We start from the raw sequence: 20,988 nt of genomic DNA on the forward strand, positions 1-20,988 counted from the left end.
AAGTGGAGCCCCCAGAGTTCTGCCCTGAGCTCCCCAGCCCCAGGATGGACATGGGGGCCAGGTCTAGGAAGACTTCCTAGGCATGAGTGCTTTGGGGGAGTTCCCCTGGAGTGTACTGTGGGGGCACTGACCACACTCCAGGAGTGGGGCGTGGCCGGGCTGGGTCAGCCAGGGACGTTCTGAAGGCACAGGTGTTGGAAGTGCATTTTGAGGTGTGAATTGGGGCTCACAAGGGGGATTTAGGGGTATGGTGGAGGAAAAGGTGGTGAAGGCTGGAGGAGCCCATAGCAGGAGCTCAAGGTACAGGTGCTGAGGGCTGGAGAGGTTGGGGGGGCTAGGGGTGAGAAATAGTCTCGGCCTGGGAGGTGTGAATAGGCTCCAGTGGGAGGAACGCCCTGTGCCCAAAGTGGGCTTTGCAGGAGCAGGGGAGGCTGGTCTTGCAAAGCTCTCACTCCATCTTGAACCACAGCCAGACTGGCAGCCGCCTGCCTCTGCCCAGCCACTGGGCTGGAGAGATGTGGGGAGGGGGGACTGGTTGCCACTAGTCCTGAGGAGGAATTTGTTGTCCTGAGGCTTCATAGGGCCTATGGTCATCCCCACCTTCCCTAGTGTGTGCAAGAATCTCAGGGAGCTTGTTAAAATGCAGGCTTTGATCAGGCAGGTGTAGGGCAGCAAGGTGCTACATTTCTACGTACAGGCTCTGGAGAAGCTGCCCCTGCTGCTCCTGAGCCGAGGTGGGTGCTGGTGATCCTATTTGCCCTGGTGTAGACCCTAAGGGGCTTATTCCCACTGCCTGGCCCCGTACCTGCTTCGTCATTCAGCAAACGTGAGTAAGTGAGTGAACTAACGAACAAGTGTGGATGCAGCATGGCTTCCCTGACCACAGGGCGGCTGTTCCGAGAATGACAAAAGGCAGGGCTACTGAGGTTAATTTCTCCATTCCCTCAATGAGACGGCCTGCCTGGCACGGGCCAGGGGGACACTAAATACCAAGCTCGCACTGACCACTGATGGCTGGAGCAGCTAGGACAGTAGCCTGGCCTTGTGGCCAGGGGATCCTATCGTAAGTTAAGGCCGTAATCCTGGCCTTCCCTCCAGAAAACTTGAGGGAAGTTCCTGACAGGTAACAGAACTTTTGTGTTTGTTTAGCCAGGGCTGGCCTTAGGGGGAGGAGGTGGTGAGACCATTTTTGCTGATAACAGCCTGGCCTGCTTCCAGGGATTTTCATAAGTCACGTAAAATCTTTCTATCATATTATTTTACATAAGGGTTCCAAGATGGGCAGGGTGGGCTAATTGGATTTGCCTGGAAATCATGTAGCTTCCAAATAAACTCGGTGCCCAGGCAGCTACTGTGGACTGAAGGAGTGCACCTGGCCATGCCCTGCCGCCGTCTCTTTTTGTTCTCCTGGCTTAATGTTTCTACTAAACAATTTTTTTTTTTTAAAGAGGACCCACATTAATTCTGAGCGCGTATCAAAGGGGTGTTCTTTTTCCCGAATTAAAATAACTGGGAAGGAATTGAGAGACTTACAGCACCTTTGCTTTAAAGATGGAGCTTAGGAAAGTTTTTCATGTTGGAAACTAGAAGGGCAGTGGCCCCTCTGTGTGTGGAAGAGGTGGTGACCTGGTCCCTGTAACACAGCACAGGCCCTGTGGGCGGGCGCCACAGAGGAAGTGCCTGCAGCCCGGCAGCCCCAGTGTGAAGTGGGAGCCTCCATTTTCTGACAGCACCTGAACCCTACCTCACTTCTCAAAATGAAGGCTGCATGTCACAAACCGGTTAGAACTGGCTGTTGCCATGGTTTTCACGTTCGAAGGCACAGTTAAAGGGTCACATGACCAAGGAGGGAAATGCCTTTGTCACATGACTTTTGGGTGGCCTGATTAGCATACAGGAAGTTCACTCCCTGCTGGCTGCTGGGATGCTGAGTGATCATTGATGGGAGATGATGTCATCTCTTGGACGAGTTATTGATTAGTTTCATCCAAGATGGGACCTGGGAGTGCTGTGGTCACAGTGGCCATCTCAGGGAGCTTCAGCCTCCAGGTGGTCTGGGTCCCTCGTGCTGGTCTCTTCCCTCAGGCACATTTCAGTTTTATTAGATGTCTCACCTTCAGAAGTGCACGCCCTCAGTGAGATGATCAAAAGTGGTAAATCCCTGTAGCTCACTGTAGTCTCAGCACACCCTTGCTCAGGAAGCGCCTGCAGTCTCAATCTAGACATGAGTCTGCCTGGGCTCCTGCTCCGCCCGCGTACATCTGGTACCTGGGAGCCCACCTGGACTGGGACCAGCGCCACAGCTCGCGTGCTAGGCCTTGTGTCATCTTGGTGTCGCTGTGTGCAGCCAAAGAGCCTGGAATTGGAGCCCTGAAGTCACCTTGAAAGTTGATCTTGGGTGGAGTGGGCAGCCAGCAGGGAGACAGAGACTCGAAAGAGCAGTTCCGGAATTGCCTTGGTCTTTGGTTTGGTGAGGCCCTGTCCTGGGTTACTTGATCAACAGCAGCTGGTTTCTGGACATGCGATGAGGGCTGATAACCCCAAGGAGGGGTTGTATACCTTGAAATGGGGGCCTTTTTGTCCACTCCTCTGGTCTGTTGAGAGGCCAGCTGGCAGCTGTGCTGGTTAAATCAGATCAGGGCTAGAAGTGTTGAGGTGCAGCCGCCATGCAGCTCTGGGAGGCGGGATCGGGATTGGCCGGGGTGGGGGTGGGTGTCCAAGGTTTAGGGGAAGTCAACGAACCCTCGGTGTCTGGTCCTCTGTGAAGGTGAAGCTCACTCCAAGAATGGAAGAGGCGATTCAGAGTGCTTTTCAAGCACCAGTTCTCCATGCAGAACAGAACTCCACCCCCCTTAGCCCGGCTGTCAGTGGAAGGAGTGGGACAACTTGGAGCTGTTCATCCCAGCTAACTTCCTGAGTTTGTTCTCTGGGCCACAGTGCCACCTAGTGGACGGGTTTGGTGCTTGGTTGGTTTTGCTGCTGTTGGAAGAAAGGATCCGTCCAATTCCTTCAACGTAAGTGCTGAGGCCAGATCTTCTGGGGAGCGTACATCGTACCCTCAGCAAACAGCCTGTTGGTTGGGGCGAAGTGCTGTGTCTGGGACCCGCCCATTGGTTCTGTGTGCTGGGTCAGTGATGCCGTAGCAGAGGCTCAAATGTGCATCTGTATCTTAGGGGACTTGTGGGTGGGGCAGGGTTGGGGTCATGGCGAGAGGGCAATGGGCAGGTGTGGCCTTGGCACCAGGCTGTCAACCCACTGTTAGAACATGAGGAGAGGGAGATGCTGGAAACTAGTTTGTGAGTAGATAAGGTGGTAAAGAGTACCCAGATCCGCACGAGAAAATGTGTTCCGGGTTCTAGTCTGTTTCAAAACATGCAGTCACTACTGACACATTGCCACCATCAGGATGAAGAGGCCACATGTGGCCCAGGAAGGGCTGCCCAGCAGTCCGCCTCAGCCAGGATCCAGAGCCCAGCATTTTTAATCTGACACCTAGCCATGTGCTATTTCCCAAAATGTCTGTCTCACCCTCAGACACACAGGTGTCCTCATCCCTGGGGACGTAGAGGTGGTCCTCAAGAACAGCCCCACCTGTAAACCGGCGGGTTTGGGCGCTGCATGGTGAGTGCAGTGGGAGAAGGCAGCATGGTGGAGGGGTGGCGAGGCCCTCAGGGAGAACACAAGGAGAGCGGCTGTGGAGGCCAGTGGGGCAGCTGTGCTCGCACCTCCGTGCTCTTTGGGTGTCTGGATCTGGGTGTCTGCAGGCAGTGGGTGTGGGGCTCTGGGTAACAGTGTCCCGCAGTCAGGAAGCTCTGGTAGCAACCTATTCTCCCTGCTCCACAGTGACATGACGGCCGAGAGGAGAGCGCCCTCGCCTGACGTGATCGTGCTGTCTGACAACGAGCAGCCTGTGAGCCCGAGGGTGAATGGACTTCCAAAGGAGGCCTTGCAGGAGACCAGCACCGAGGCCCTCATGGTGAGCCTTGTCCCCGAGCTGGGGACCACCCCGCCCAGCAGCATCCCTGGGTGCGGCTGGGGGCGGTGGGCCTGTGCACCTGGCGGCCTGCCCTCCACGTCAGCCCTGTTCTCTGCTTGCAGAAAAGCAGTCCCGAAGAACGGGAAAGGATGATTAAGCAACTGAAAGAAGAGTTACGATTAGAAGAAGCAAAACTTGTTTTATTGAAAAAGTTGCGGCAGAGTCAGATCCAAAAGGAAACCACCACCCAGAAGGTGTGTGCACATCTGTTCTGTCCTCAAGGGTCAGTGGGAGCCATTCAGAGCCAGAGGCTGAAAGGCTGGTCACGGGGGCGGGGAGGGGCGGGTGTCCGGGTTTCCTTGGGGGCAAGAGGGCCAAAGTCTGAATGGAAACCTGCAGACTGAAGTTCAATTTTGGATCTAGCTAAAAGGATGTCAGTGAGAGAATATCAGAGTCCTACTCAGTCTGGAATGTTCCAGATCCGAGTATGTAAAACTCCCTAAAAAGGCATCAAGGGAATGGAAAGCTGTTGGAAGCACACTTCTGGGTTCAGAGCTCTGCCCCAAGCCCATTTCTCCTACTCTGGATGGCTATGCTTGGTGCAGAGGTGGCTGGGATTGTGGACAGCGGCCCTGTCCTGGGCCTCCTGCTCCTGCTTCCCTGGTGCCCAAGGCTCTTTGAGGTGCAGCTCTGAGTGCAGCTCACGGTGTAGGGCAGTTCATGTTTTGTTGGGTTTCTGGGAAAGTTTCTGGTCGGTAATGCAGCTGCCCTCCTGCTTGCCGTAACCACTATCACTAAACCAGAAAGTGAATGCATGGCTGGCAGGATGGCTGACAGTGTTTGGAACACCTGTCTCCTGAGGGAGAGGGACAGGAGCAGAACACACACTGGTCTGACGGGGTTTGTTTGAGCTCCCTTCCCACCTAGTCAGCAAGTGGACTCAGCCTGACGTCTGTTAATCTCGGGGGTGAACAGAACCTGCCTGTTACTTGTTTCCTTGTCAGTTGTTGAAGACAGTGAAGTGACCCAAGTCCCTCCCCTAGTGGAATATGTGACTAGGAATCCACAGGTTGGGGTTAACCTGTCCAGGCCCCAGGTCCTTTCCCATTGCCAGCCCTTCCTGACCCCCCGGCGTGCAGAACTGGCGCCTGAACCACACAGTGACGCCGAGTCCCCGGCGGGTGAAGGATGCTGGAAAAGCTCCCCTTTCCCCAGTTCCTGCCGCAGGTAGACAGGGTCACGCACCAGGCTGGAAGCAAAACCTTTGCGAACCTAGTACCTTTGGAAGAGTTAAAAATCTGTCCTCTTCTGTCAGGATTACTTGGGGGGGTGGGAAGGTGAGGCTGGTGGGAAGGTGAGGCTGGTGGCCCTCTCATCTCCCATGTGTCCTGCTCTGTTGCAGCCCGCAGGCTCCGCTGGGAGCACTGTGACCACCCCTCCCCCGCTTGTGCGGGGCACCCAGAACATTCCTTCCGGCAAGCCATCACTTCAGGTCAGTATTCCCTTCTCATCAGGCTCCTGAGCAGCCCCACGAAAGGCTGCCCATTCCCTCTGAATAAACTGGAGTGAGGTTTTCCTGCCAGCAGCCCCCAAATAAAGCATGTTCGTGTTCCCAAAGTAGGCCACCGTTGACATCATTAAATCACACCAACGCATAGGATGCCCCTCCCACGAGTGCCCTTAGTGAGTGGAGAGAGGACTGAGGTCTTCCCTGGGCAGACTGGGCTCCCTTCATCCTGAGTCTCCCGAGGGCAGTTGTGGGGCCCGGATGGGCCTCCCAGCTCAGCTCACAGCCTCCTCTGCCCGAAGGTGAGGCAGGCAGAATTCCCAGCCACAGGACTGAGGTGTGGACGGGCCTCGCTCCCCTCAAATAGGCCCAAACTCCCAGCTCATACCAGCAGGCGGCAGCGCCAGGCCTAGTTGGCTGGACTCTTGCTGTGGTGCAGCTTGTGTCCTGACTGAGCCCAGGTTTCTAGGCTCTCGTTCGAGTCTGTGTTCCTTGTTCTTTTGCGTTTTTTCTCTTACCCTCTGCTTTTTTTTGTTAACAAGTACGTGCTTTTACAAAAATAGCAAACCTGTTTGTTAAAAAAAGGCCATGTGAGATCTGGGGATTGGTCTCGTTGACAGACCTCTTCGACTCGAATGCCTGGCAGTGTCATTCCGCCTCCCTTGGTCCGAGGCGGGCAGCAGGCATCCTCGAAGTTGGGGCCGCAGGCGAGCTCACAGGTCGTCATGCCCCCGCTCGTCAGGGGGGCGCAGGTGAGCAAGGCACACGCTCAGGACGGGTTTGGCCAGGAAGCCCCAAGCAGCTGTCCCAGTCCTCAGGCTGGGGCCGTGGGGTTGAGCCCTTTCCTGTGCCTCCCTCCATCGTCCCTCATTGTCTTGTCCTCCCACCCTCGCAGCAAATCCACAACATCAGACAACATTCCAGCACGGGGCCGCCACCGCTCCTCCTGGCTCCCCGGGCATCCGTGCCCAGTGTGCAAATCCAAGGGCAGAGGATCATCCAGCAGGGCCTTATCCGCGTCGCCAATGTCCCCAACACAAGTCTGCTCGTCAATATCCCACAGGTGAGGGCTGTGTTGTACCAGCGTGGGGAGTGTGCTTTGCAGCTGCCCCCCAAAAGGCCCACAGTCCTAGGGCACAGTGGGGTGGTGCAACATGACCTGCCTGCTCCCTGAGAGCTCGTTGAGGCCTCACACCCTTGTGGGGTTTGAACTTGAGCTTTTCAGGGCCTCGTTGGGCATGCAGGACACGGGCCGCAGCCGTGTTCACATCTGTCTCGCGGTAGAGGTAGAGAGCTGCTGAGAGAGTGAGGGGTGCAAATCTGAGCTGAGACGGGGGCCGAGGGTTGGGGGGTAGATGAGGCCAGGTGATGAGCATCTGATAGGCCTGGAGACAGCTGGGGGCGGGGACCAGACTCCCCCTCTCCCCACTGCAGGCACAAGCACGTGAGGAGAGTGTCTGCAGATTCCTCTAGCACCAGTACGTCTATTCTTAGCCACACATCCCTTCACCTCTGGACAGAGCCTCCGAGATGGGGTGGGTCTGCCCCCCCACCCCAGCAGAGCTGGGAAGATGGGGCTGGGGGTGGGCGGGCTGGAAGCAAGAGCCTCATTGACAGATAAAATTACTGGGTCTACAGGGACTCTTGCTGATGGGCGAATTAGTTTTTCTGCCTCCGGTGGCCTGGTGTGTCCTTGCCTGCCTCCCTGCCTGCCTCCTCCAGATAAGAGCAAGCTGGCAGGGCTCTGGGCAGCGTCCCTGCTCCTCTAGGTGGGGTTCAAGTGCAGTCCTTCCACTACATGGTGTTCTGACAAAGCAAAAGGTTGACCTATGCAGACAGTTTATTTACCCCATAAACCTTGATCAGATAGATCCCTCCCATGTGCCCAGACCCCGTTCTCAGCTCAGTGTGCCAAGAAGATGGGAAGCAGAGGGAATGCGGGGGGCTCTGCTCCCAGAGGGGCTAGGAGCCCGAGAGGGAGATAGGGAAGAACCAGCTGGTCGGTTAGTGGCGGGGGCGGGGGGGGGGTGGCCAGGCCAGGGTGCTGCGATGGCATCCTCTATGTTGGGGAATCTCGTCAGCTCTGGAGACCCTGTCTGGGTGGGGTCAGGGTTCTGGGAAAGCGTCCTGGCCTTCCTGAGCCCCGTGATGCATTGTGGGCAAGTTGTCAGATAGGTGTATTTTCCCGGGGATGGTGTATGCAGCTTTCCTCAGATTCCAGAAGAGCTTCTAAGCTTACAGAGTTCAGGGCATTGGTGAGGTGGGCTCCAGGTTTCGGGAGCGCGCTGGACAATGTTGGGGGTGAGTGGACTGGAGCCAGAAGACAATAGAGTGTTGGCCACTGGGGTGCGGATGAAAGTAATGAAGTAGTACGGAGCAGCGAGGGTTGAGAGGGCCTGGTACGGGTGCTGTTCTCTCCTGCAAGCCCTGTGGGGACACGAGCTGACCAAAACGTTAGTGTCTTCAGACAAGCACACAGTGTTCTCAAGGGAAATGCCCCAGATGCGCCCTGAGACGCTGTCCTACTCCTGCGAGGAAGGAGGGCCAAGAGGGCCCCAGAGACAGGACTGCCTGGGTGGCGTCGGGAGGCCATCACCAACGGGGTGCCCACTATCTGGTTATGGTGATGGCTTCATGGGTGTCCTCCTGTGGCACAGTGCAGGGAATTACAGATTTTAAATGTGTGCAGTTGGTTGGACATCAGCTAAGCCTCAACAAGCGGTGTGCATGAGATTGGCCATCTCACAAGAGTTGAACTGCTTAACGCCACTGCCTGCTGCTCACGCGTCAGGCATCTGGGAGTTTCCATCTGAAGGACTTGATAGTGCACCTAATGGTGCTGCCCTGGGCTCTGGGTGCAGCAGGGGGGCTGCCTCAGGGTAGGGCACCCCCAGCGCCCTGACCAGCTTGTTATCTCCCGAAAGCCCTCCCCAGCCTCGCTGAAAGGGACGACCGCCACCTCTGCTCAGGCCAACTCCACCCCCACCAGCGTGTCCTCTGTGGTCACATCTGCTGATTCTCCAGCCAGCCGACAGGCGGCTGCCAAGCTCGCGCTGCGCAAACAGCTGGAGAAGACGCTGCTAGAAATCCCCCCGCCCAAGCCCCCTGCCCCAGAGATGAACTTCCTGCCCAGTGCTGCCAACAACGAATTCATCTACCTGGTTGGCCTGGAGGAGGTGGTACAGAACTTGCTGGAGACGCAAGGTAAGTGGGCCCTGGGCTGTTTTCATCGCTGGCCACTGAAGTTTCTGCTATTACATAGGGTTGTTTTCAATGCACAGCGCATGTTGGTGCACCTGTTCGTGTACCCAGGGCTGTCCTGATGGTCGGGTATTACGGATGATGTATTGTCATCGGTTCTGCTTGCTATGATGTTTGATGGCTTCTTAAATACATTGCAGGCACCTTTCCTGTTAGGACCTCCTGCAAGCCAGGCCCTGGTGAAGCCCAGGGTCCCACATGTGTGTTCCCAGGGGATGAGCAGTGGCCCTGTGATGTTGGTGTGCCATGGGGTGGGGGGGTGGGCGGTGAGGAGGAATGCCTGCAGGAGGCGGACATGACAGGCTTTGCTTTCAGGCAGGAAATCATCACAGAGGTGGAACTGGCCAGAGCCTTGAGTGCTTAGAGCCCCCAACGTGGGAGAGGGACACCCGAGTCAGACTCACTCAGTCCTCCTCCTTGAAAGAAGTTTAGAAAGTGCACCTGCATTTAGGAATAAAAGGGGATAAGCAGGATAGTGATCAAAAACAGTATTAGAAACAGAGGTGGAGGCCATGCTGGCCCGTGGGGAGCTTCTCCAGATGCTGAACCGGGGACGTGTGCACGAAGATGGAGCTGGTGGCTTGAATTGGGCAACCAGCCTGAACCCTCTTCCTGTGTGAGCTCAGGTGCTCAGAGCTGACGGGGCGGGGGAGGCAGAGCTGTGCCTGGTCCAGAGGAGCAGGGGCAAGACTGATGGGCTCCTCCAGTCGTGCTACCTTGAGGCCCCCAGGGCCAAGCGCTGGGCCTGGCAGAAGGCAGTGCAGGCTCTGGCAGGGCCTGGTGTGTCTGGCTCCCTATGGCACCTCCTGTATGGCGAGGTGACGCTGTTGGCAAAAGAGCTGTTGCAAGGCCAGTACAGAGAGGACGGGCGGGAGGCTGAGGCAGGAGTCGGTGGCTCCTGGTCCTACACTGCGGATGAGCACGGCAGTCAGAGGAGCCAAGCTGGGAGGTCAAACCAGGGATGCCGGGCCCACAGCGTTTCCAAAACTCCATGAGGTCAGCCCAGTGTCCATACAGTTGGCGCCCATTACGTTTTTGCGGAAAGGACAGATGTCGTCAACTGGTGCTTTGGTTTCCTGATGCCCGCTGGGCCACATGGCCCAGGGCACGGCTCCTGCTCTGTCCCACATCCCACCTGGGGGTGGTGGGGGCTCTGACTCGCATCATGTTCCTTTGATGTGAGCCCACTGGTCTCCCCCTGCAGCGGGCAGGATGTCGGCGGCTGTCGTGCTGTCCCGTGAGCCCTACATGTGTGCACAGTGCAAGACGGACTTCACGTGCCGCTGGCGGGAGGAGAAGGGCGGTGCCATCATGTGTGAGAACTGCATGGCGTCCAACCAAAAGAAGGCACTCAAAGTGGAGCACACGAGCCGGCTGAAGGCTGCCTTCGTGAAGGCTTTGCAGCAGGAGCAAGAGATCGAGCAGCGCCTCCTGCAGCAGGGCACGGCTCCTGTGCAGGCCAAGGCCGAGCCCACCAGCGCCCCACACCCTGCACTGAAGCAGGTGAGTTCTTGCCTGGGAGCCAGAGCCACAGCCCCGAGGCCTGGGAGCTGGCAGGGGCCTCGCCCGCCAGGAGAGGGGCCGGTTCCTGGCAGGGCGTTGGGAGCAGACAGGATGTGCTGGCGTTCTGTCCCACACAAGGCGAGCATCTGCCTGATGGGTAACTGTGCGTCTAAATTGCATTTAATGGTGCTGTTTGATGGTGAAAATACTAATTTGCAGTCTCTTCAGATTTTGGAACTTAAACGTGCATTGTGCCGGCCGACAAGTACTTCTTGTCTAAAAGGACTTTTCTGAAAGCCACGTTGAAATACAAAAGGGGCGTTTGGAAGAAATGTTCTAGCTAAATTAAGGAGAGAAGCAAGTTTGAAATTGTTTTTTTTTTTTGGCTACTTTTTTTTTAATGCTCTATTTTCCAACCCCTGTAGACCCAAAGCTCCCCGTTGGCAGTTTTTTGTACCCTTGGAAAACATTGGTAATTCACTAATGACCACATCTTCTCAAAGGTCCCTACGTAGTGAGAGACCATACTGCCCTCAGGAAACAGCCTGTCCTGTGGGGACAGGCCTTGCTTGTGTGGCCACAGCTGCTGCCCTTTGGTCACTCTAGGTCACCCAGGGCCGTCCTGTGGACAGTGCTGACCTTGATTTCAACCCCCGTTTGTGTAGGTCATAAAACCGCGGCGTAAGTTGGCGTTCCGCTCAGGAGAGGCCCGCGACTGGAGTAACGGGGCCGTGTTACAGGTCAGAACTGCAGTGCTGGGAGCCCCCCATCGCGCCCCAGACCGCGACCACGGCAGCTGCCTGTCTCTCTCTCTCTCTCTCTCCTTCCCCGCCCCCTCAGTATAACTTACCTGGTCTCCTGATTTTGGACTTTAGAGACCCCATGTGGGTGGGAAGAGGTCGGCCAGAGCAAGGAGAGGCTGCACTGAGCGTCTCGCCCTTTGCCCCCACCGTCCCCACCTGATCCGTTACACCCTCTCTCCACTGTAGGCCTCCAGCCAGCTGTCCCGGGGCTCGGCCGCAACACCCCGAGGTGTCCTGCACACGTTCAGCCAGTCCCCCAAACTGCAGAATGCAGCCTCAGCCACAGCCCTCGTCAGCAGGACCGGCAGACATTCCGAGAGAGCCGTGAGCACCGGCAAGGGCAATGCCACCTCCAACTGGAAGAAGGCACCCCTGAGTACAGGTGGGCGGCCCCCAGGGGGCTCAAAGGAGGGGCCTTGCCATGGTCAGGTCCATCCCTTCCTTATGTTTAACAAAGACGTACGTACACATGGGAAAGGACAGGGGCACAAAGGGCCCTGAACCTCCCCCCGGACCTGTTTCCTGAGAGCAGCTGCCTCTGACTCTTCAACTGAATCTCTTTTGTTCGCTATTACATAGGACGCCCTGAACAGGTGGCAACCCTCGCTCTGTACCCAGACAGCCCTAGACATGAAACCTGGGGCGGACCTGGTTCAGGCACTGTCACCTCTCACCTCCTTCCTACAATGGAGAATGCCTGTTTTTACTGTTAGGTTGTGCCTTTCCTGGTGCACTAACTTTATTTCCTGCTCCCCCAACCAGTGTCCTTTATTCCCTGCTCTGTGGGACACTCTCTTCCCACCTCGTAGCTTGGGGACATCAGGTGGTACAAAGTGCAAAAGGAGAACAAGAATGCAGGGGGGGAGGAGGCGGACCCCGGGGCTGGGGGAGGGTTTTAACTGAGGAGCGTGGCAAAGGCTCCTGAGGAGACAGCATTTGAGGAACAATCCAGGGGATATGAAGACGCTCGGGTGGGTTTTTTCAGTCTCCTGCAGCCCCACCATCCTGGCTCATCCTGTTTTTTATTTTATTAAATTTAGTTTTTTAATGAAATTTATTGAGGTAATGTTGGTTAGTAAGAGTTTCAAGTATACAGTATTAAATACATTTATGTTTTATAATTTATTATTTATGTGCTGGCATTAAGAGGAGAGTTCAGTATTTCTTTTGTCCATCAAAACGGGAAAATGAAAGGTAGGCACAAAAGTCCAAGTGAAGGAGGTGGGTGAGAGTGCCAGCTGCGCCCCTCTAGGAAGAAGAGGCGCCCTACTCAGACCTGGGGAAGCTGGGCTGTCTGTGCAAACGAAACACAGGAGCTGTTGTGCACGAAGCTGACCACGGGTTAGAGACATGCCCGAGTCTCAGCCTCCCGCAGGAGAGGAACTCAGGGCAGGGAGGACGTCTGTCCGACCATGGAAGAATTGGGGCCACCTGGAGAGCAGAGAGCGTTTGTAACCAAACCAGGCCGAGGTGCTTTTGCTCAGCATGTTTAAGATACAGCTAAGAACTCACATGCTCCTTGGAAATTCCTCTTGTAGGGAATTTGAAAGCATGTGAAATAAGTGGGAAAAGGGAAGTATAAGTGTGCACGTGTATATACTTATAGCAACCGTGTGAAAACTGTGTACACTTCAGGGTAGTGTTTGAAAGGGAATATGAAGGAATAACTAGTTGTTGTGTTCAGTGGTTGGATTAGTGGTACACGTGTCAAGGCTGAGAAGCTGCATTTCCCGGGAGAGTTCTGCCAGCTCTCCGGCTCACCCTGGTTTTCTGGCCGGTGCTGTCCCGGTGGCAGTGATACCTTGAAAACGCAGGGGCGGTGTCCTGGTGCATTTGACCTCAGCTCTGTTCACCTCCACCAGAAATACTCTGGGGTAATGCAGTGAGGAGGGCCCTGCTGTCACTGGGGGTCCAGGGCAGTCCTTAAGCCTGGCCAGCCAATCACCTAAGTGTGGTGGGGGAGGGGTGGTTCTTTTATTTTCCAATTATAAACACAATGCTTGTTCATAACTCAAGTGCCTTTAGAGGACATAAAAAGAAAAGATGATGACAATGGCTGGTACTTTCTACCCCAAAAGAACAAATGCAGCACTTAGGGTCTTTCCTCAGTCTCCCTTTTGACTCGCGTGTCATGTAAACGAGTGGCCTACAGAGGTACCATGTCTGTTTGCCGTTCCGTGTCCCTCTGAATGTTTTAATGAGAGAACGTTGCCCTATCATTTTTAAGAGCTGCGTAGGATTCTGTCCTATTGATTGCCCCGTTGCACAGTTCAGCTGTTTGTGATTTTTCACTGTTCTAAACAGCGCTGCAGTGCAGCCCTCCGTGGACAGAGCTCTCCGGTAGCGGAGGGGATGGATGGATCCCTGTTGCCAAGGCAGAGGCTGGCAATACTGAAAAGGCACTTGAGTTATGGCTTCAAATCCCTTCAGCTCTGAGGCTGGAATTTTGGCCTCCCACATTCGGCTGGCCTCACTGAGGCAGGGCCTCCTCCCCGGAGCCCCCCTCCCCCCCAACCGGGGTCATTGCGGCATGTCCCTCTGTTCTGTTGCAGGCGGGGCCCTTGCGTTTGTCAGCCCCAGCTTGGCGGTGCACAAGACCTCCTCGGCCGTGGACCGCCAGCGGGAGTACCTCCTGGACATGATCCCGCCACGCTCCATCCCCCAGTCGGCCACGTGGAAATAGTGTGAGCCAGGCCCAGTGGAGAATAGGCTCCCTCCTCCCTCCCACCTGGCCCTCCACCCTCCACTCGGGAAGACACACCCTGCTCCCCAAGAGAGCGAGCACGCAAGTGTCGGCCACACTGCGGAAGCAAGAGCTCCATTCTTGGCTACAGAGTCTCATCGCTGCAAAGTCTTGTCGCAGCTGGGGGCCGATTCACAGGTGGACGTGGAGTATCACTGGGGGACCTTTCCCATGGGCTTTCCTCCTTTCCTTGCCTTTAGTTTGCCCAGCACCAGCAGAAAAGCGGACTTCGGGAGTTGGATCTGCTCCCACCCTCTCCTTCAGCTTCCACAAGGCGCGCAGGCAGCCTGGATACTGTGACACACTCGGGCAAGACCGGCGCCCAGGGCTTCTGAAGTCGAGCGGAGCGTTCTGTTTTGTTTTTGCTTTTTCCCATCTTAGCCTCCCAATCTTTGACTGCCTACCTTCATGGCAATCTCTAGGTTGACAGATTTTTTTTTTTTAAATCACCTCACGATGATGGAGTTTAAAGTAAACCGTGCAGACCCAGAGGGTCCTGCCAAGCACAGCCCCCATGCCCCGGAGGGTGGGCTGCTGACCAACTGACCAGCCCTCGCCCACTCCAGCAGAAGGCTTGTGCTGCTGCTTTTCCCAGAGACCCCGGTCCTCCCACACTTAGCAGAAGAACAAACTGCAACTCAGACCCAGCCAGAGCACCCAGGATCCTGGAAGCCACACCGCTGCCTACGGAGGAGGAGGAGGGAGGAGAGAATCAGCAGCAATGCCCAGAGCCTGAGCGGAAGTTGGAGAGGCAGGCTGTGGTGGTTTTTTTGTTGTTGTGGTTTATTAAATTTTTTCCTTTTCTTTTCCTACTTATTTCGATGGACAACATCCCAAGCTGCCCTGGCCTGTGTCAGGTGGGGGGGAGGTGCCCCTGCCCTCCACAGACTTCAGGGTGTCTGTTTGGGTCTAGTTTAGAACCTTCCCTTGAAGCAGGGCCATGCTGCCAGCATTTGCCTTCAGACTTTTTTTTTTTTTTTTTTTTAACCTTTTTTAGAGTCTACAGAAATGTCTTACAAAGGATCAGGTCTGCTCTTAGTTGTGTTTCATTTTGGTTTCTCCCACTCCTTAAAAATCAGTTCTTGAGGAAAGGCAGAAGTTGCCCTGTGTGTGCTGTGCACGGGGCCGGCTCCATGCAGGTGTGAGGGCACCCCATGTGTACACATACATGTGTCAACGTGGAAAGGAGTCCGCCGCTCCCCACTTCAGCCCCAGCCCTGGTTTTCCTGTCCAAATTAAGTTAGGGACTTAATTTAAAACCCTTATTTTGTAGGGCCGCCTTCTTCAAACACACTGCTTCAACATTCTAATAAAGGCTCATTTAACCCCCTTTCTCATGTTGTGTGAATATCAGTGTTTAGAAAACAATTTTGACTTGCGGTAGAAGACTTAGGTTAGAAGACCTAGTTTTGCAAAACGTTCTAAGTTTTTGTTGTGTAAAACCCTAAAGTTCTCATTGATTTTTGTTTTGAGTAGGTGGGCTGAAGGAGGGAAGGGCAGGGAAGGGTTGCTTTCGTTACCAGATGCAGGGATTTGGGGGGGAAAAGGGAAATTGATATTAAGGAGTGGGGGGAAAGGGTGTGTTTTTACACCAAAAAAATCAAGAGTATGCAAGCGTTTCTATTGCTCACATTTTTCTGTGTGCCTGGCAAATAAATACTTGTCTTATGCTACCTTGAGCTGTTAGCCCTCTCTGTTCAGTGACATGGGCCAGACTCCAAATCCTCAAACAAGGAGAACTCAGCTGGCCACTTCGGCAAACAGACTTCAGTTCTATGCAGTAACGGGATTAGGTGTCTGAGCCAAAGGTCAGCTCTGCCCTGGAGGAGTGTGCCAGGGTTGGTGGTTGTGCCCCAGCCAGGGGTGACTGGGCCTGTGACTTGAGGGCCCCTATTGGCCCCCCATCCCCATCCGACCCTGGCTCAGCACCACGCTCAGGAACCATCTCCTCACCTCGCCTCGCCTGGCTCTGCCTTCAGCTCCCGTAGCCCCGGGCACATTCCCATCAGGGACAACTTCCTGTGATGGAAACGTAGCTTTTTTAAAAGGGGGCAAGAATATGATAGGCTTTCATCTTTAGTTCATTCTACTGCCTCAGAACTCCTATCCCCCTTTTTCTTCAGTTTCCGCCTTTGCAGCGTAACTTCTATGATAAGTCCCAAAGGGGTGGTTGTGCGTTGAACTTGAAGATGCTATAGGAAAGGCAGTAAATACCTCTCTGGGGTGGGGTTTGAATATAGTAAGAAAAGATATTACCATTAAGGGTGTTTTCCCAGCAGCAAAGTTCACCCCCTCAGAATTGGCCACAGTGCAGTCCTGGTCTCCCCCCAGGAGCATCAGGGCTGAGAGGACCTGGTTTCCAGGAGCAGTGAGAATGTGGGAGCGCCCAGGCCCAATTGACAAATGTAATAGTCCCTAGTTACTGACATGAACCCGACAGTAACTGGAAACTTGAGTGTCAGCTTCTCTGTGGACGGATGCGAGGTTCACAAAGCTTATTCCTCCTGTTTTGATGCCACAGCATTTTTGAAGTGGCTGCGTGCATATAGAGGTGTTACGTATATCCCCTTGGGAGCTGCCCAGGGCTCTGGCTGTCCTGCCCGTGTCATGGGTACTGTGGCACCCAGTATCTCAACTGACATCAGGCCCACACCTTTGAACAAGGCCGAGAATGGTGCTTCTCCAGGGGCCTCTGGTCCTGGCTGTCTTCAAGACCATGAAGCAAAAAGCCCTAATGTAGAGGGAATGAAAGAAGCAACTGAGTACAACCCTGCTGTGTGTCCCCAAGTCACTCTCCTGTGGAGGGAGAGACGGGGGGGGGGGGGAGTTTTCTGTATACGTAATAGAAACAAACATTCTCACGGGTGTCAATAATGGAAGAGGTGGTCCTTGTTGCTCTGCCATAGGGTTTGGTTTTTTTTAATTTTTATTTTTTATGCCGACTTATGCTGCACATAACGTTTGCCTAAAGAACTTGGACTGCGCTTTTTTAAAATGACAGCTAAAGTTTTATAATTCTTAACAAAGTGTAATAAATAGTTACACTAGTGCAGGGTATTTGGGAGGTGGATTTTTTTTGGGGGGGGGAATCACTTGTATTTATTGTGACTAAATCTTTGATAATGTAAAACAAAAAAGTTGACCACCAATCCAGAATAGACGTTCCAATAAACAGGCTGGAATCAATGGTTATACATGGTGTCATGAGGAAGTTTTAGAACCTGAAGAACAATAAAGAAATGGACTATGTGTTGGCTCTATTTTTCTTTTGTCCCTTCAGCCCTGATTTCCCTGCGTTATTTCATCCCAGCGCCGGGGTAGGTTGGAGGCTGGAAAGGGCCGCAGGGCTAACGGGGGAGCAAAGGCTGAGACATCTGCTTGGGCTTCTTTCAAACTTCACTTCCCCTGGGGAGGGAGTCTTCCACCACAACTGGGCCCCATGGCCTCGTCCCCAGGCCTCCATCTCTACCAAAACCTGGGGCTTTGTGGCCTGGGAGAGGGTGGTGAATCCAGTGGGTTTTGTCCCTCGGGCTGGCTCTTAGTTCCTTTCCAGCTTCCAATCTGGAGTGGTTGGTTTTTCCGAAGTGCTTTTCAAGCTTAGCTCCACACTGGGTGTCTTTGCTGCAGGACAGGATATTATAGGTGTGGGTGCTAAGTACAGATGGAGCCACCCAGCGAGGCCCTGAAATATACAATTACTGGTGAAAGTTTGTTGTGTGGTTGACACTTTCAAATTTTATTCATAATGTGAGAACTGATCACTGGTAATGTTACCACTATTTTTCTAGATGCTTTTATTTTCTTGCTGTTTTTTTTTTTTTTTTTTTTTTTTTTGTCGTTTGGACATCCTGACTCTGATGGTGGCAGGGGGTGGAGAGCTAACTGCCCTCCCCAACCAGCTTGGTTTCACCTGGGCAGGCACAGAACTGGTGACAGAAATTAAACCCAAACCTATCCTGGTCTACCTGTAACATCCTGACTGGTGCCCCAAGCTGCAACTCTGACCGCCAGAAGCACACTTACGCGGTGCTTTCTTGGCTCTGCACTCAACCTTCAAGTAAGTCTTTGTTGGATCAGCCACAGGCTCCTCAGCAGACAAGGGGTGAGTCTCAGTTCCTCCTGCTAACAAATGGGATACTCGCCCTGGTCCCTGAAACCTTGTTCCTTCTGAATGAAACCATGGCTGTGTGGCCATGGAGCGAGAGGATACTTTGGCCCACTGCTCATACAGATTCATCAGTGAGGGACAGAAAAAGGCCTGTGCCATACCCCAGGCATTGGGAATGTACCTGTGACAAAGGCCAAGAGGGAACGGAATGACGGAGTAGGTGATCTTTTAGGCCATATCTTGAATGAAAAGGAGAAAGTGTTGCTGGGAGTGGGAACAGCTAGTGACAAGTCTCAGGTGTGCCCAAGCCTAGCAGGTCGAGGACAAGAAAAGCAGAGTGGCTGGACCACAGGGAATAGGGGTGAGAATGTGGGTTTTATTCTGAGTGCAGTGGGAGCCTTGAGAAGGCTTGAGGTACAGTCCTCCAGTGAGCCACAGCCCTCTCCAACAACCCCAAGGATGAATTCCTGCTCCCATTTTCTAGGTGTAGAGCCTGAGGTACGGTCCATGTCCCGAGATGCACCCTTCCAGTGTAAACCAAAAGGGTTGGCTGTTCTGTTGTAGATGTGAACCAGCCAGGATTGGAGGCAAGGTACTCCCCCTCTCTTAGCCTGTTTAATCTGCAAAATTAGAGGGGTGGGGCACAGCCTATTTGAAGGGGGTGAAGGGAGAGCTGGCACCTCATCCCCAGGACACCTGAGAGCCATGGATGGTGAGTGAGCAGGGGTGGGGCAGGTCAGACTCGCTGAGCAGCCTCCTTAGAGACTGGTCATGGGCCTCCGATGGAGGCAGGATTAAATCTTAGGGAGACGTTTCCCGTACCAGTAACGTAGCAAACCCGACCTTCCCCAAGCTCTATGGGGTCCCCTCTACAGACATACCACTTTACCTCTTCACCTCTTCTCCATTCCAGCCACAGGAGCTTCCCCGTCATTTCTCAAACACTGCCAGCTCCATCCTGTTTGGGAACTCGTGGAACATTTGCTGTTTCCAGTGGCTGATTCCTTTAGGGTTCAGCTCAAATATCTACTTCAATCCCTCCTGAGTCAACCCCCACCCGGCATGTAGCACAAGGTAACTTTTTTTTTAATTCCCACACAATTCTTTTTTACTTCACTTTTCACTTGCCACCCCCTGAGGGCAAGGATGGATCTAAGCCTTTGTTGAGTCCCAGAGCTTCCAGAGCAGGTGTTCCATAAACGCAGGAATGGAGACAGGACTGAAAGAACCAGCTTGCTGGGTGGACTCACCGTCAGCCGTGACCTCCCGAGCCTCTTACCCTCACCAAGGAAGGGGCCCTCATGAGGAGAGCTGCCACCACCTCCCTACCCCCCTTCAGCCATATCTGGGTTCAAATCGCAGCTGTGTCCTCGGGCAGGTGAAATCTGTGGGCCTCAATTTCCTCAACGCTAAACGCTCAGCGTCTGTGGAGACATCCCCTGCCTCCCTCCATGCCATCCTTAAACACGAGAAGGGTGCTGAGTCCTTGTTCCCTAGACCAGCATCTCCATTCCCAGGATCATCACGACCCCAGGGAACGACCTCCAAGCTCCTTCGACTCTGCTTAGGCTGGGGGACCCGAAAGGTCCGGGTTCGAAACCTCCCAACTCCCTTTTGAGAACTGAAGCAAAAACTCTAACAAGTCTTTCTCTAAAATGGAGCACCCGCGCCTGCTTTGCCCCCGGGGAGCGAACCCCTCTCCCCTGCTCTGTAAAAGGGGGCCATCGCTAGAGCCAGGTGCGAGGAAGAGCGAGTTTATTGCAAATTACAAACGGGGCGGCACCTGGAGCGCGCCGTCCCCCAGCTGCAAGCGCGGCAGGCTGGCCACGGACACTGCGCGCCTGCCCTCGCCAGTAGCTCCTCCACGTAGGTAGCAGACACGCGCCGGGCAGTGGTCGCTCATTCCTCGCAGGCGCGATGCTTTTTCTCTCCCCCTCGTCCAGACCCCTCCCGGGGCCTTCTTGCGGGACATCGAGAATACGCACGCGCCCTCCTGGCTCTCCGGGTCGTGGAGGAACTAGATTCCAAACAGGGGCGACTGGGGCCCCCGCCATCGAGGAAGAGGGGGAGGGGAAAGAACGCATGCGCACTGGCACGCGCCGGCTTCGCGGGACTCTGGAAGCGCGCCTCGCGCGTGCGCAGTGCTCGGGGCGGTGGGAATGGAGGGAACCCCGGCTTTTAGCCGGAGTCCCCCAAGCGCAGCCAGCCGTTGCGCGCTACCTGGCCCGCCGAGGGCCTGGCCGATGGGCTGAACTGCAGCAACTCGGCGATCAGGGCCTTGCAGCGCTCGGACAGCTCGAGGCCCTCAGGGTAGAGAACGCCGCGCTTCTGGCGCCGGGGTAGGCCGGCGATGTCTGAGTCATCGAAGGGCATGCACCCGGTGACCATGACGTAGAGCACGACGCCCAAGCTCCACACGTCATACTTCTTGGGGTCGTAGGGGATGCCCAGGAGTACCTCGGGCGATGCGTAGGCAGCCGAGCCGCAGTAGGTGGTGCTCAGGTCGGGGTAGCCGTGTGCCTGGCGGCCAAAGCCGAAGTCCGTGAGCTTGACGCGGCGCTCGTCTGGGCTCAGCAGCACGTTTTCGCACTTGAGGTCGCGGTGCACCAGGTGGTGGTCATGCAGGTAGCGCACAGCGCCGGCGATCTGTGCAAAGAGGTCGCGCGCCTGCCCCCCGGGGATGTGCCCGCTGCGTTGCACGGCCTGCAGCAGATCAGTGGCAGCCGCCTCCATCACGATGTACAGCTTCCCATTGCACACCTCAATGAACTCGAAGACGTGCACAATGTGCGGGTGCCGCACGCCCCGAAGGATGGATAGCTCACGCGGCAGGAACTTGTTGACGAAGTCGGGCGGCGCGCGCCGCCGGTCCACCACCTTGATGGCCACTGTGCCTTTGTATTTCTTGGACGTGGCCACCTTCACCTTGGAGTAACTGCCCTCACCTATTGTGCGACCCAGCTTATAGCCGAGTTCGCTCAGGAGTTTGTCGCCCGACATGGTGGCGCCTGGGGCGCGCGGGGAGCAGGAGACGGCTGCTGTCGGGGGGCGGCCGGACTCCGATCTCGGGCCTAACCCATGGCGCTT

The 20,988-nt window shown here is 55.0% G+C and overlaps 2 protein-coding genes across 5 annotated transcripts in view; one reads left to right on the plus strand and one right to left on the minus strand.

Annotated features, from left to right (window-relative positions):
* Positions 1–17,042, plus strand: part of GATAD2A (GATA zinc finger domain containing 2A) — a 91,823-nt gene extending 74,781 nt beyond the window's left edge. For 3 of the 4 annotated variants that reach the window (XM_081076619.1, XM_081076621.1, XM_081076620.1), the window contains exons 4-13: positions 3,844–3,976; positions 4,099–4,230; positions 5,379–5,468; positions 6,104–6,235; positions 6,379–6,546; positions 8,408–8,687; positions 9,949–10,247; positions 10,913–10,987; positions 11,237–11,432; positions 13,603–17,042. In XM_081076619.1, the coding sequence (XP_080932745.1) occupies positions 3,844–3,976; positions 4,099–4,230; positions 5,379–5,468; positions 6,104–6,235; positions 6,379–6,546; positions 8,408–8,687; positions 9,949–10,247; positions 10,913–10,987; positions 11,237–11,432; positions 13,603–13,733 (1,636 nt within the window). In that variant the 3' untranslated portion in view covers positions 13,734–17,042. The remainder of the gene's footprint in view (positions 1–3,843; positions 3,977–4,098; positions 4,231–5,378; positions 5,469–6,103; positions 6,236–6,378; positions 6,547–8,407; positions 8,688–9,948; positions 10,248–10,912; positions 10,988–11,236; positions 11,433–13,602) is intronic. The other variant, XM_081076622.1, reaches the window with a different exon arrangement.
* Positions 17,043–20,079: 3,037 nt separating this feature from the next.
* On the minus strand, positions 20,080–20,901 carry TSSK6 (testis specific serine kinase 6; the record flags this gene model as incomplete). The annotated part of the gene is made up of 1 exon (XM_081075952.1): positions 20,080–20,901. The coding sequence occupies one exon, from the start codon at positions 20,899–20,901 to the stop codon at positions 20,080–20,082; it is 822 nt and encodes a 273-aa protein (XP_080932078.1).
* Between the last annotated feature and the right edge of the window lie 87 nt (positions 20,902–20,988).

Source organism: Rhinolophus hipposideros (assembly GCF_964194185.1).
Source record: "Rhinolophus hipposideros genome assembly, chromosome: 16".
Lineage (NCBI taxonomy): Eukaryota > Metazoa > Chordata > Mammalia > Chiroptera > Rhinolophidae > Rhinolophus > Rhinolophus hipposideros.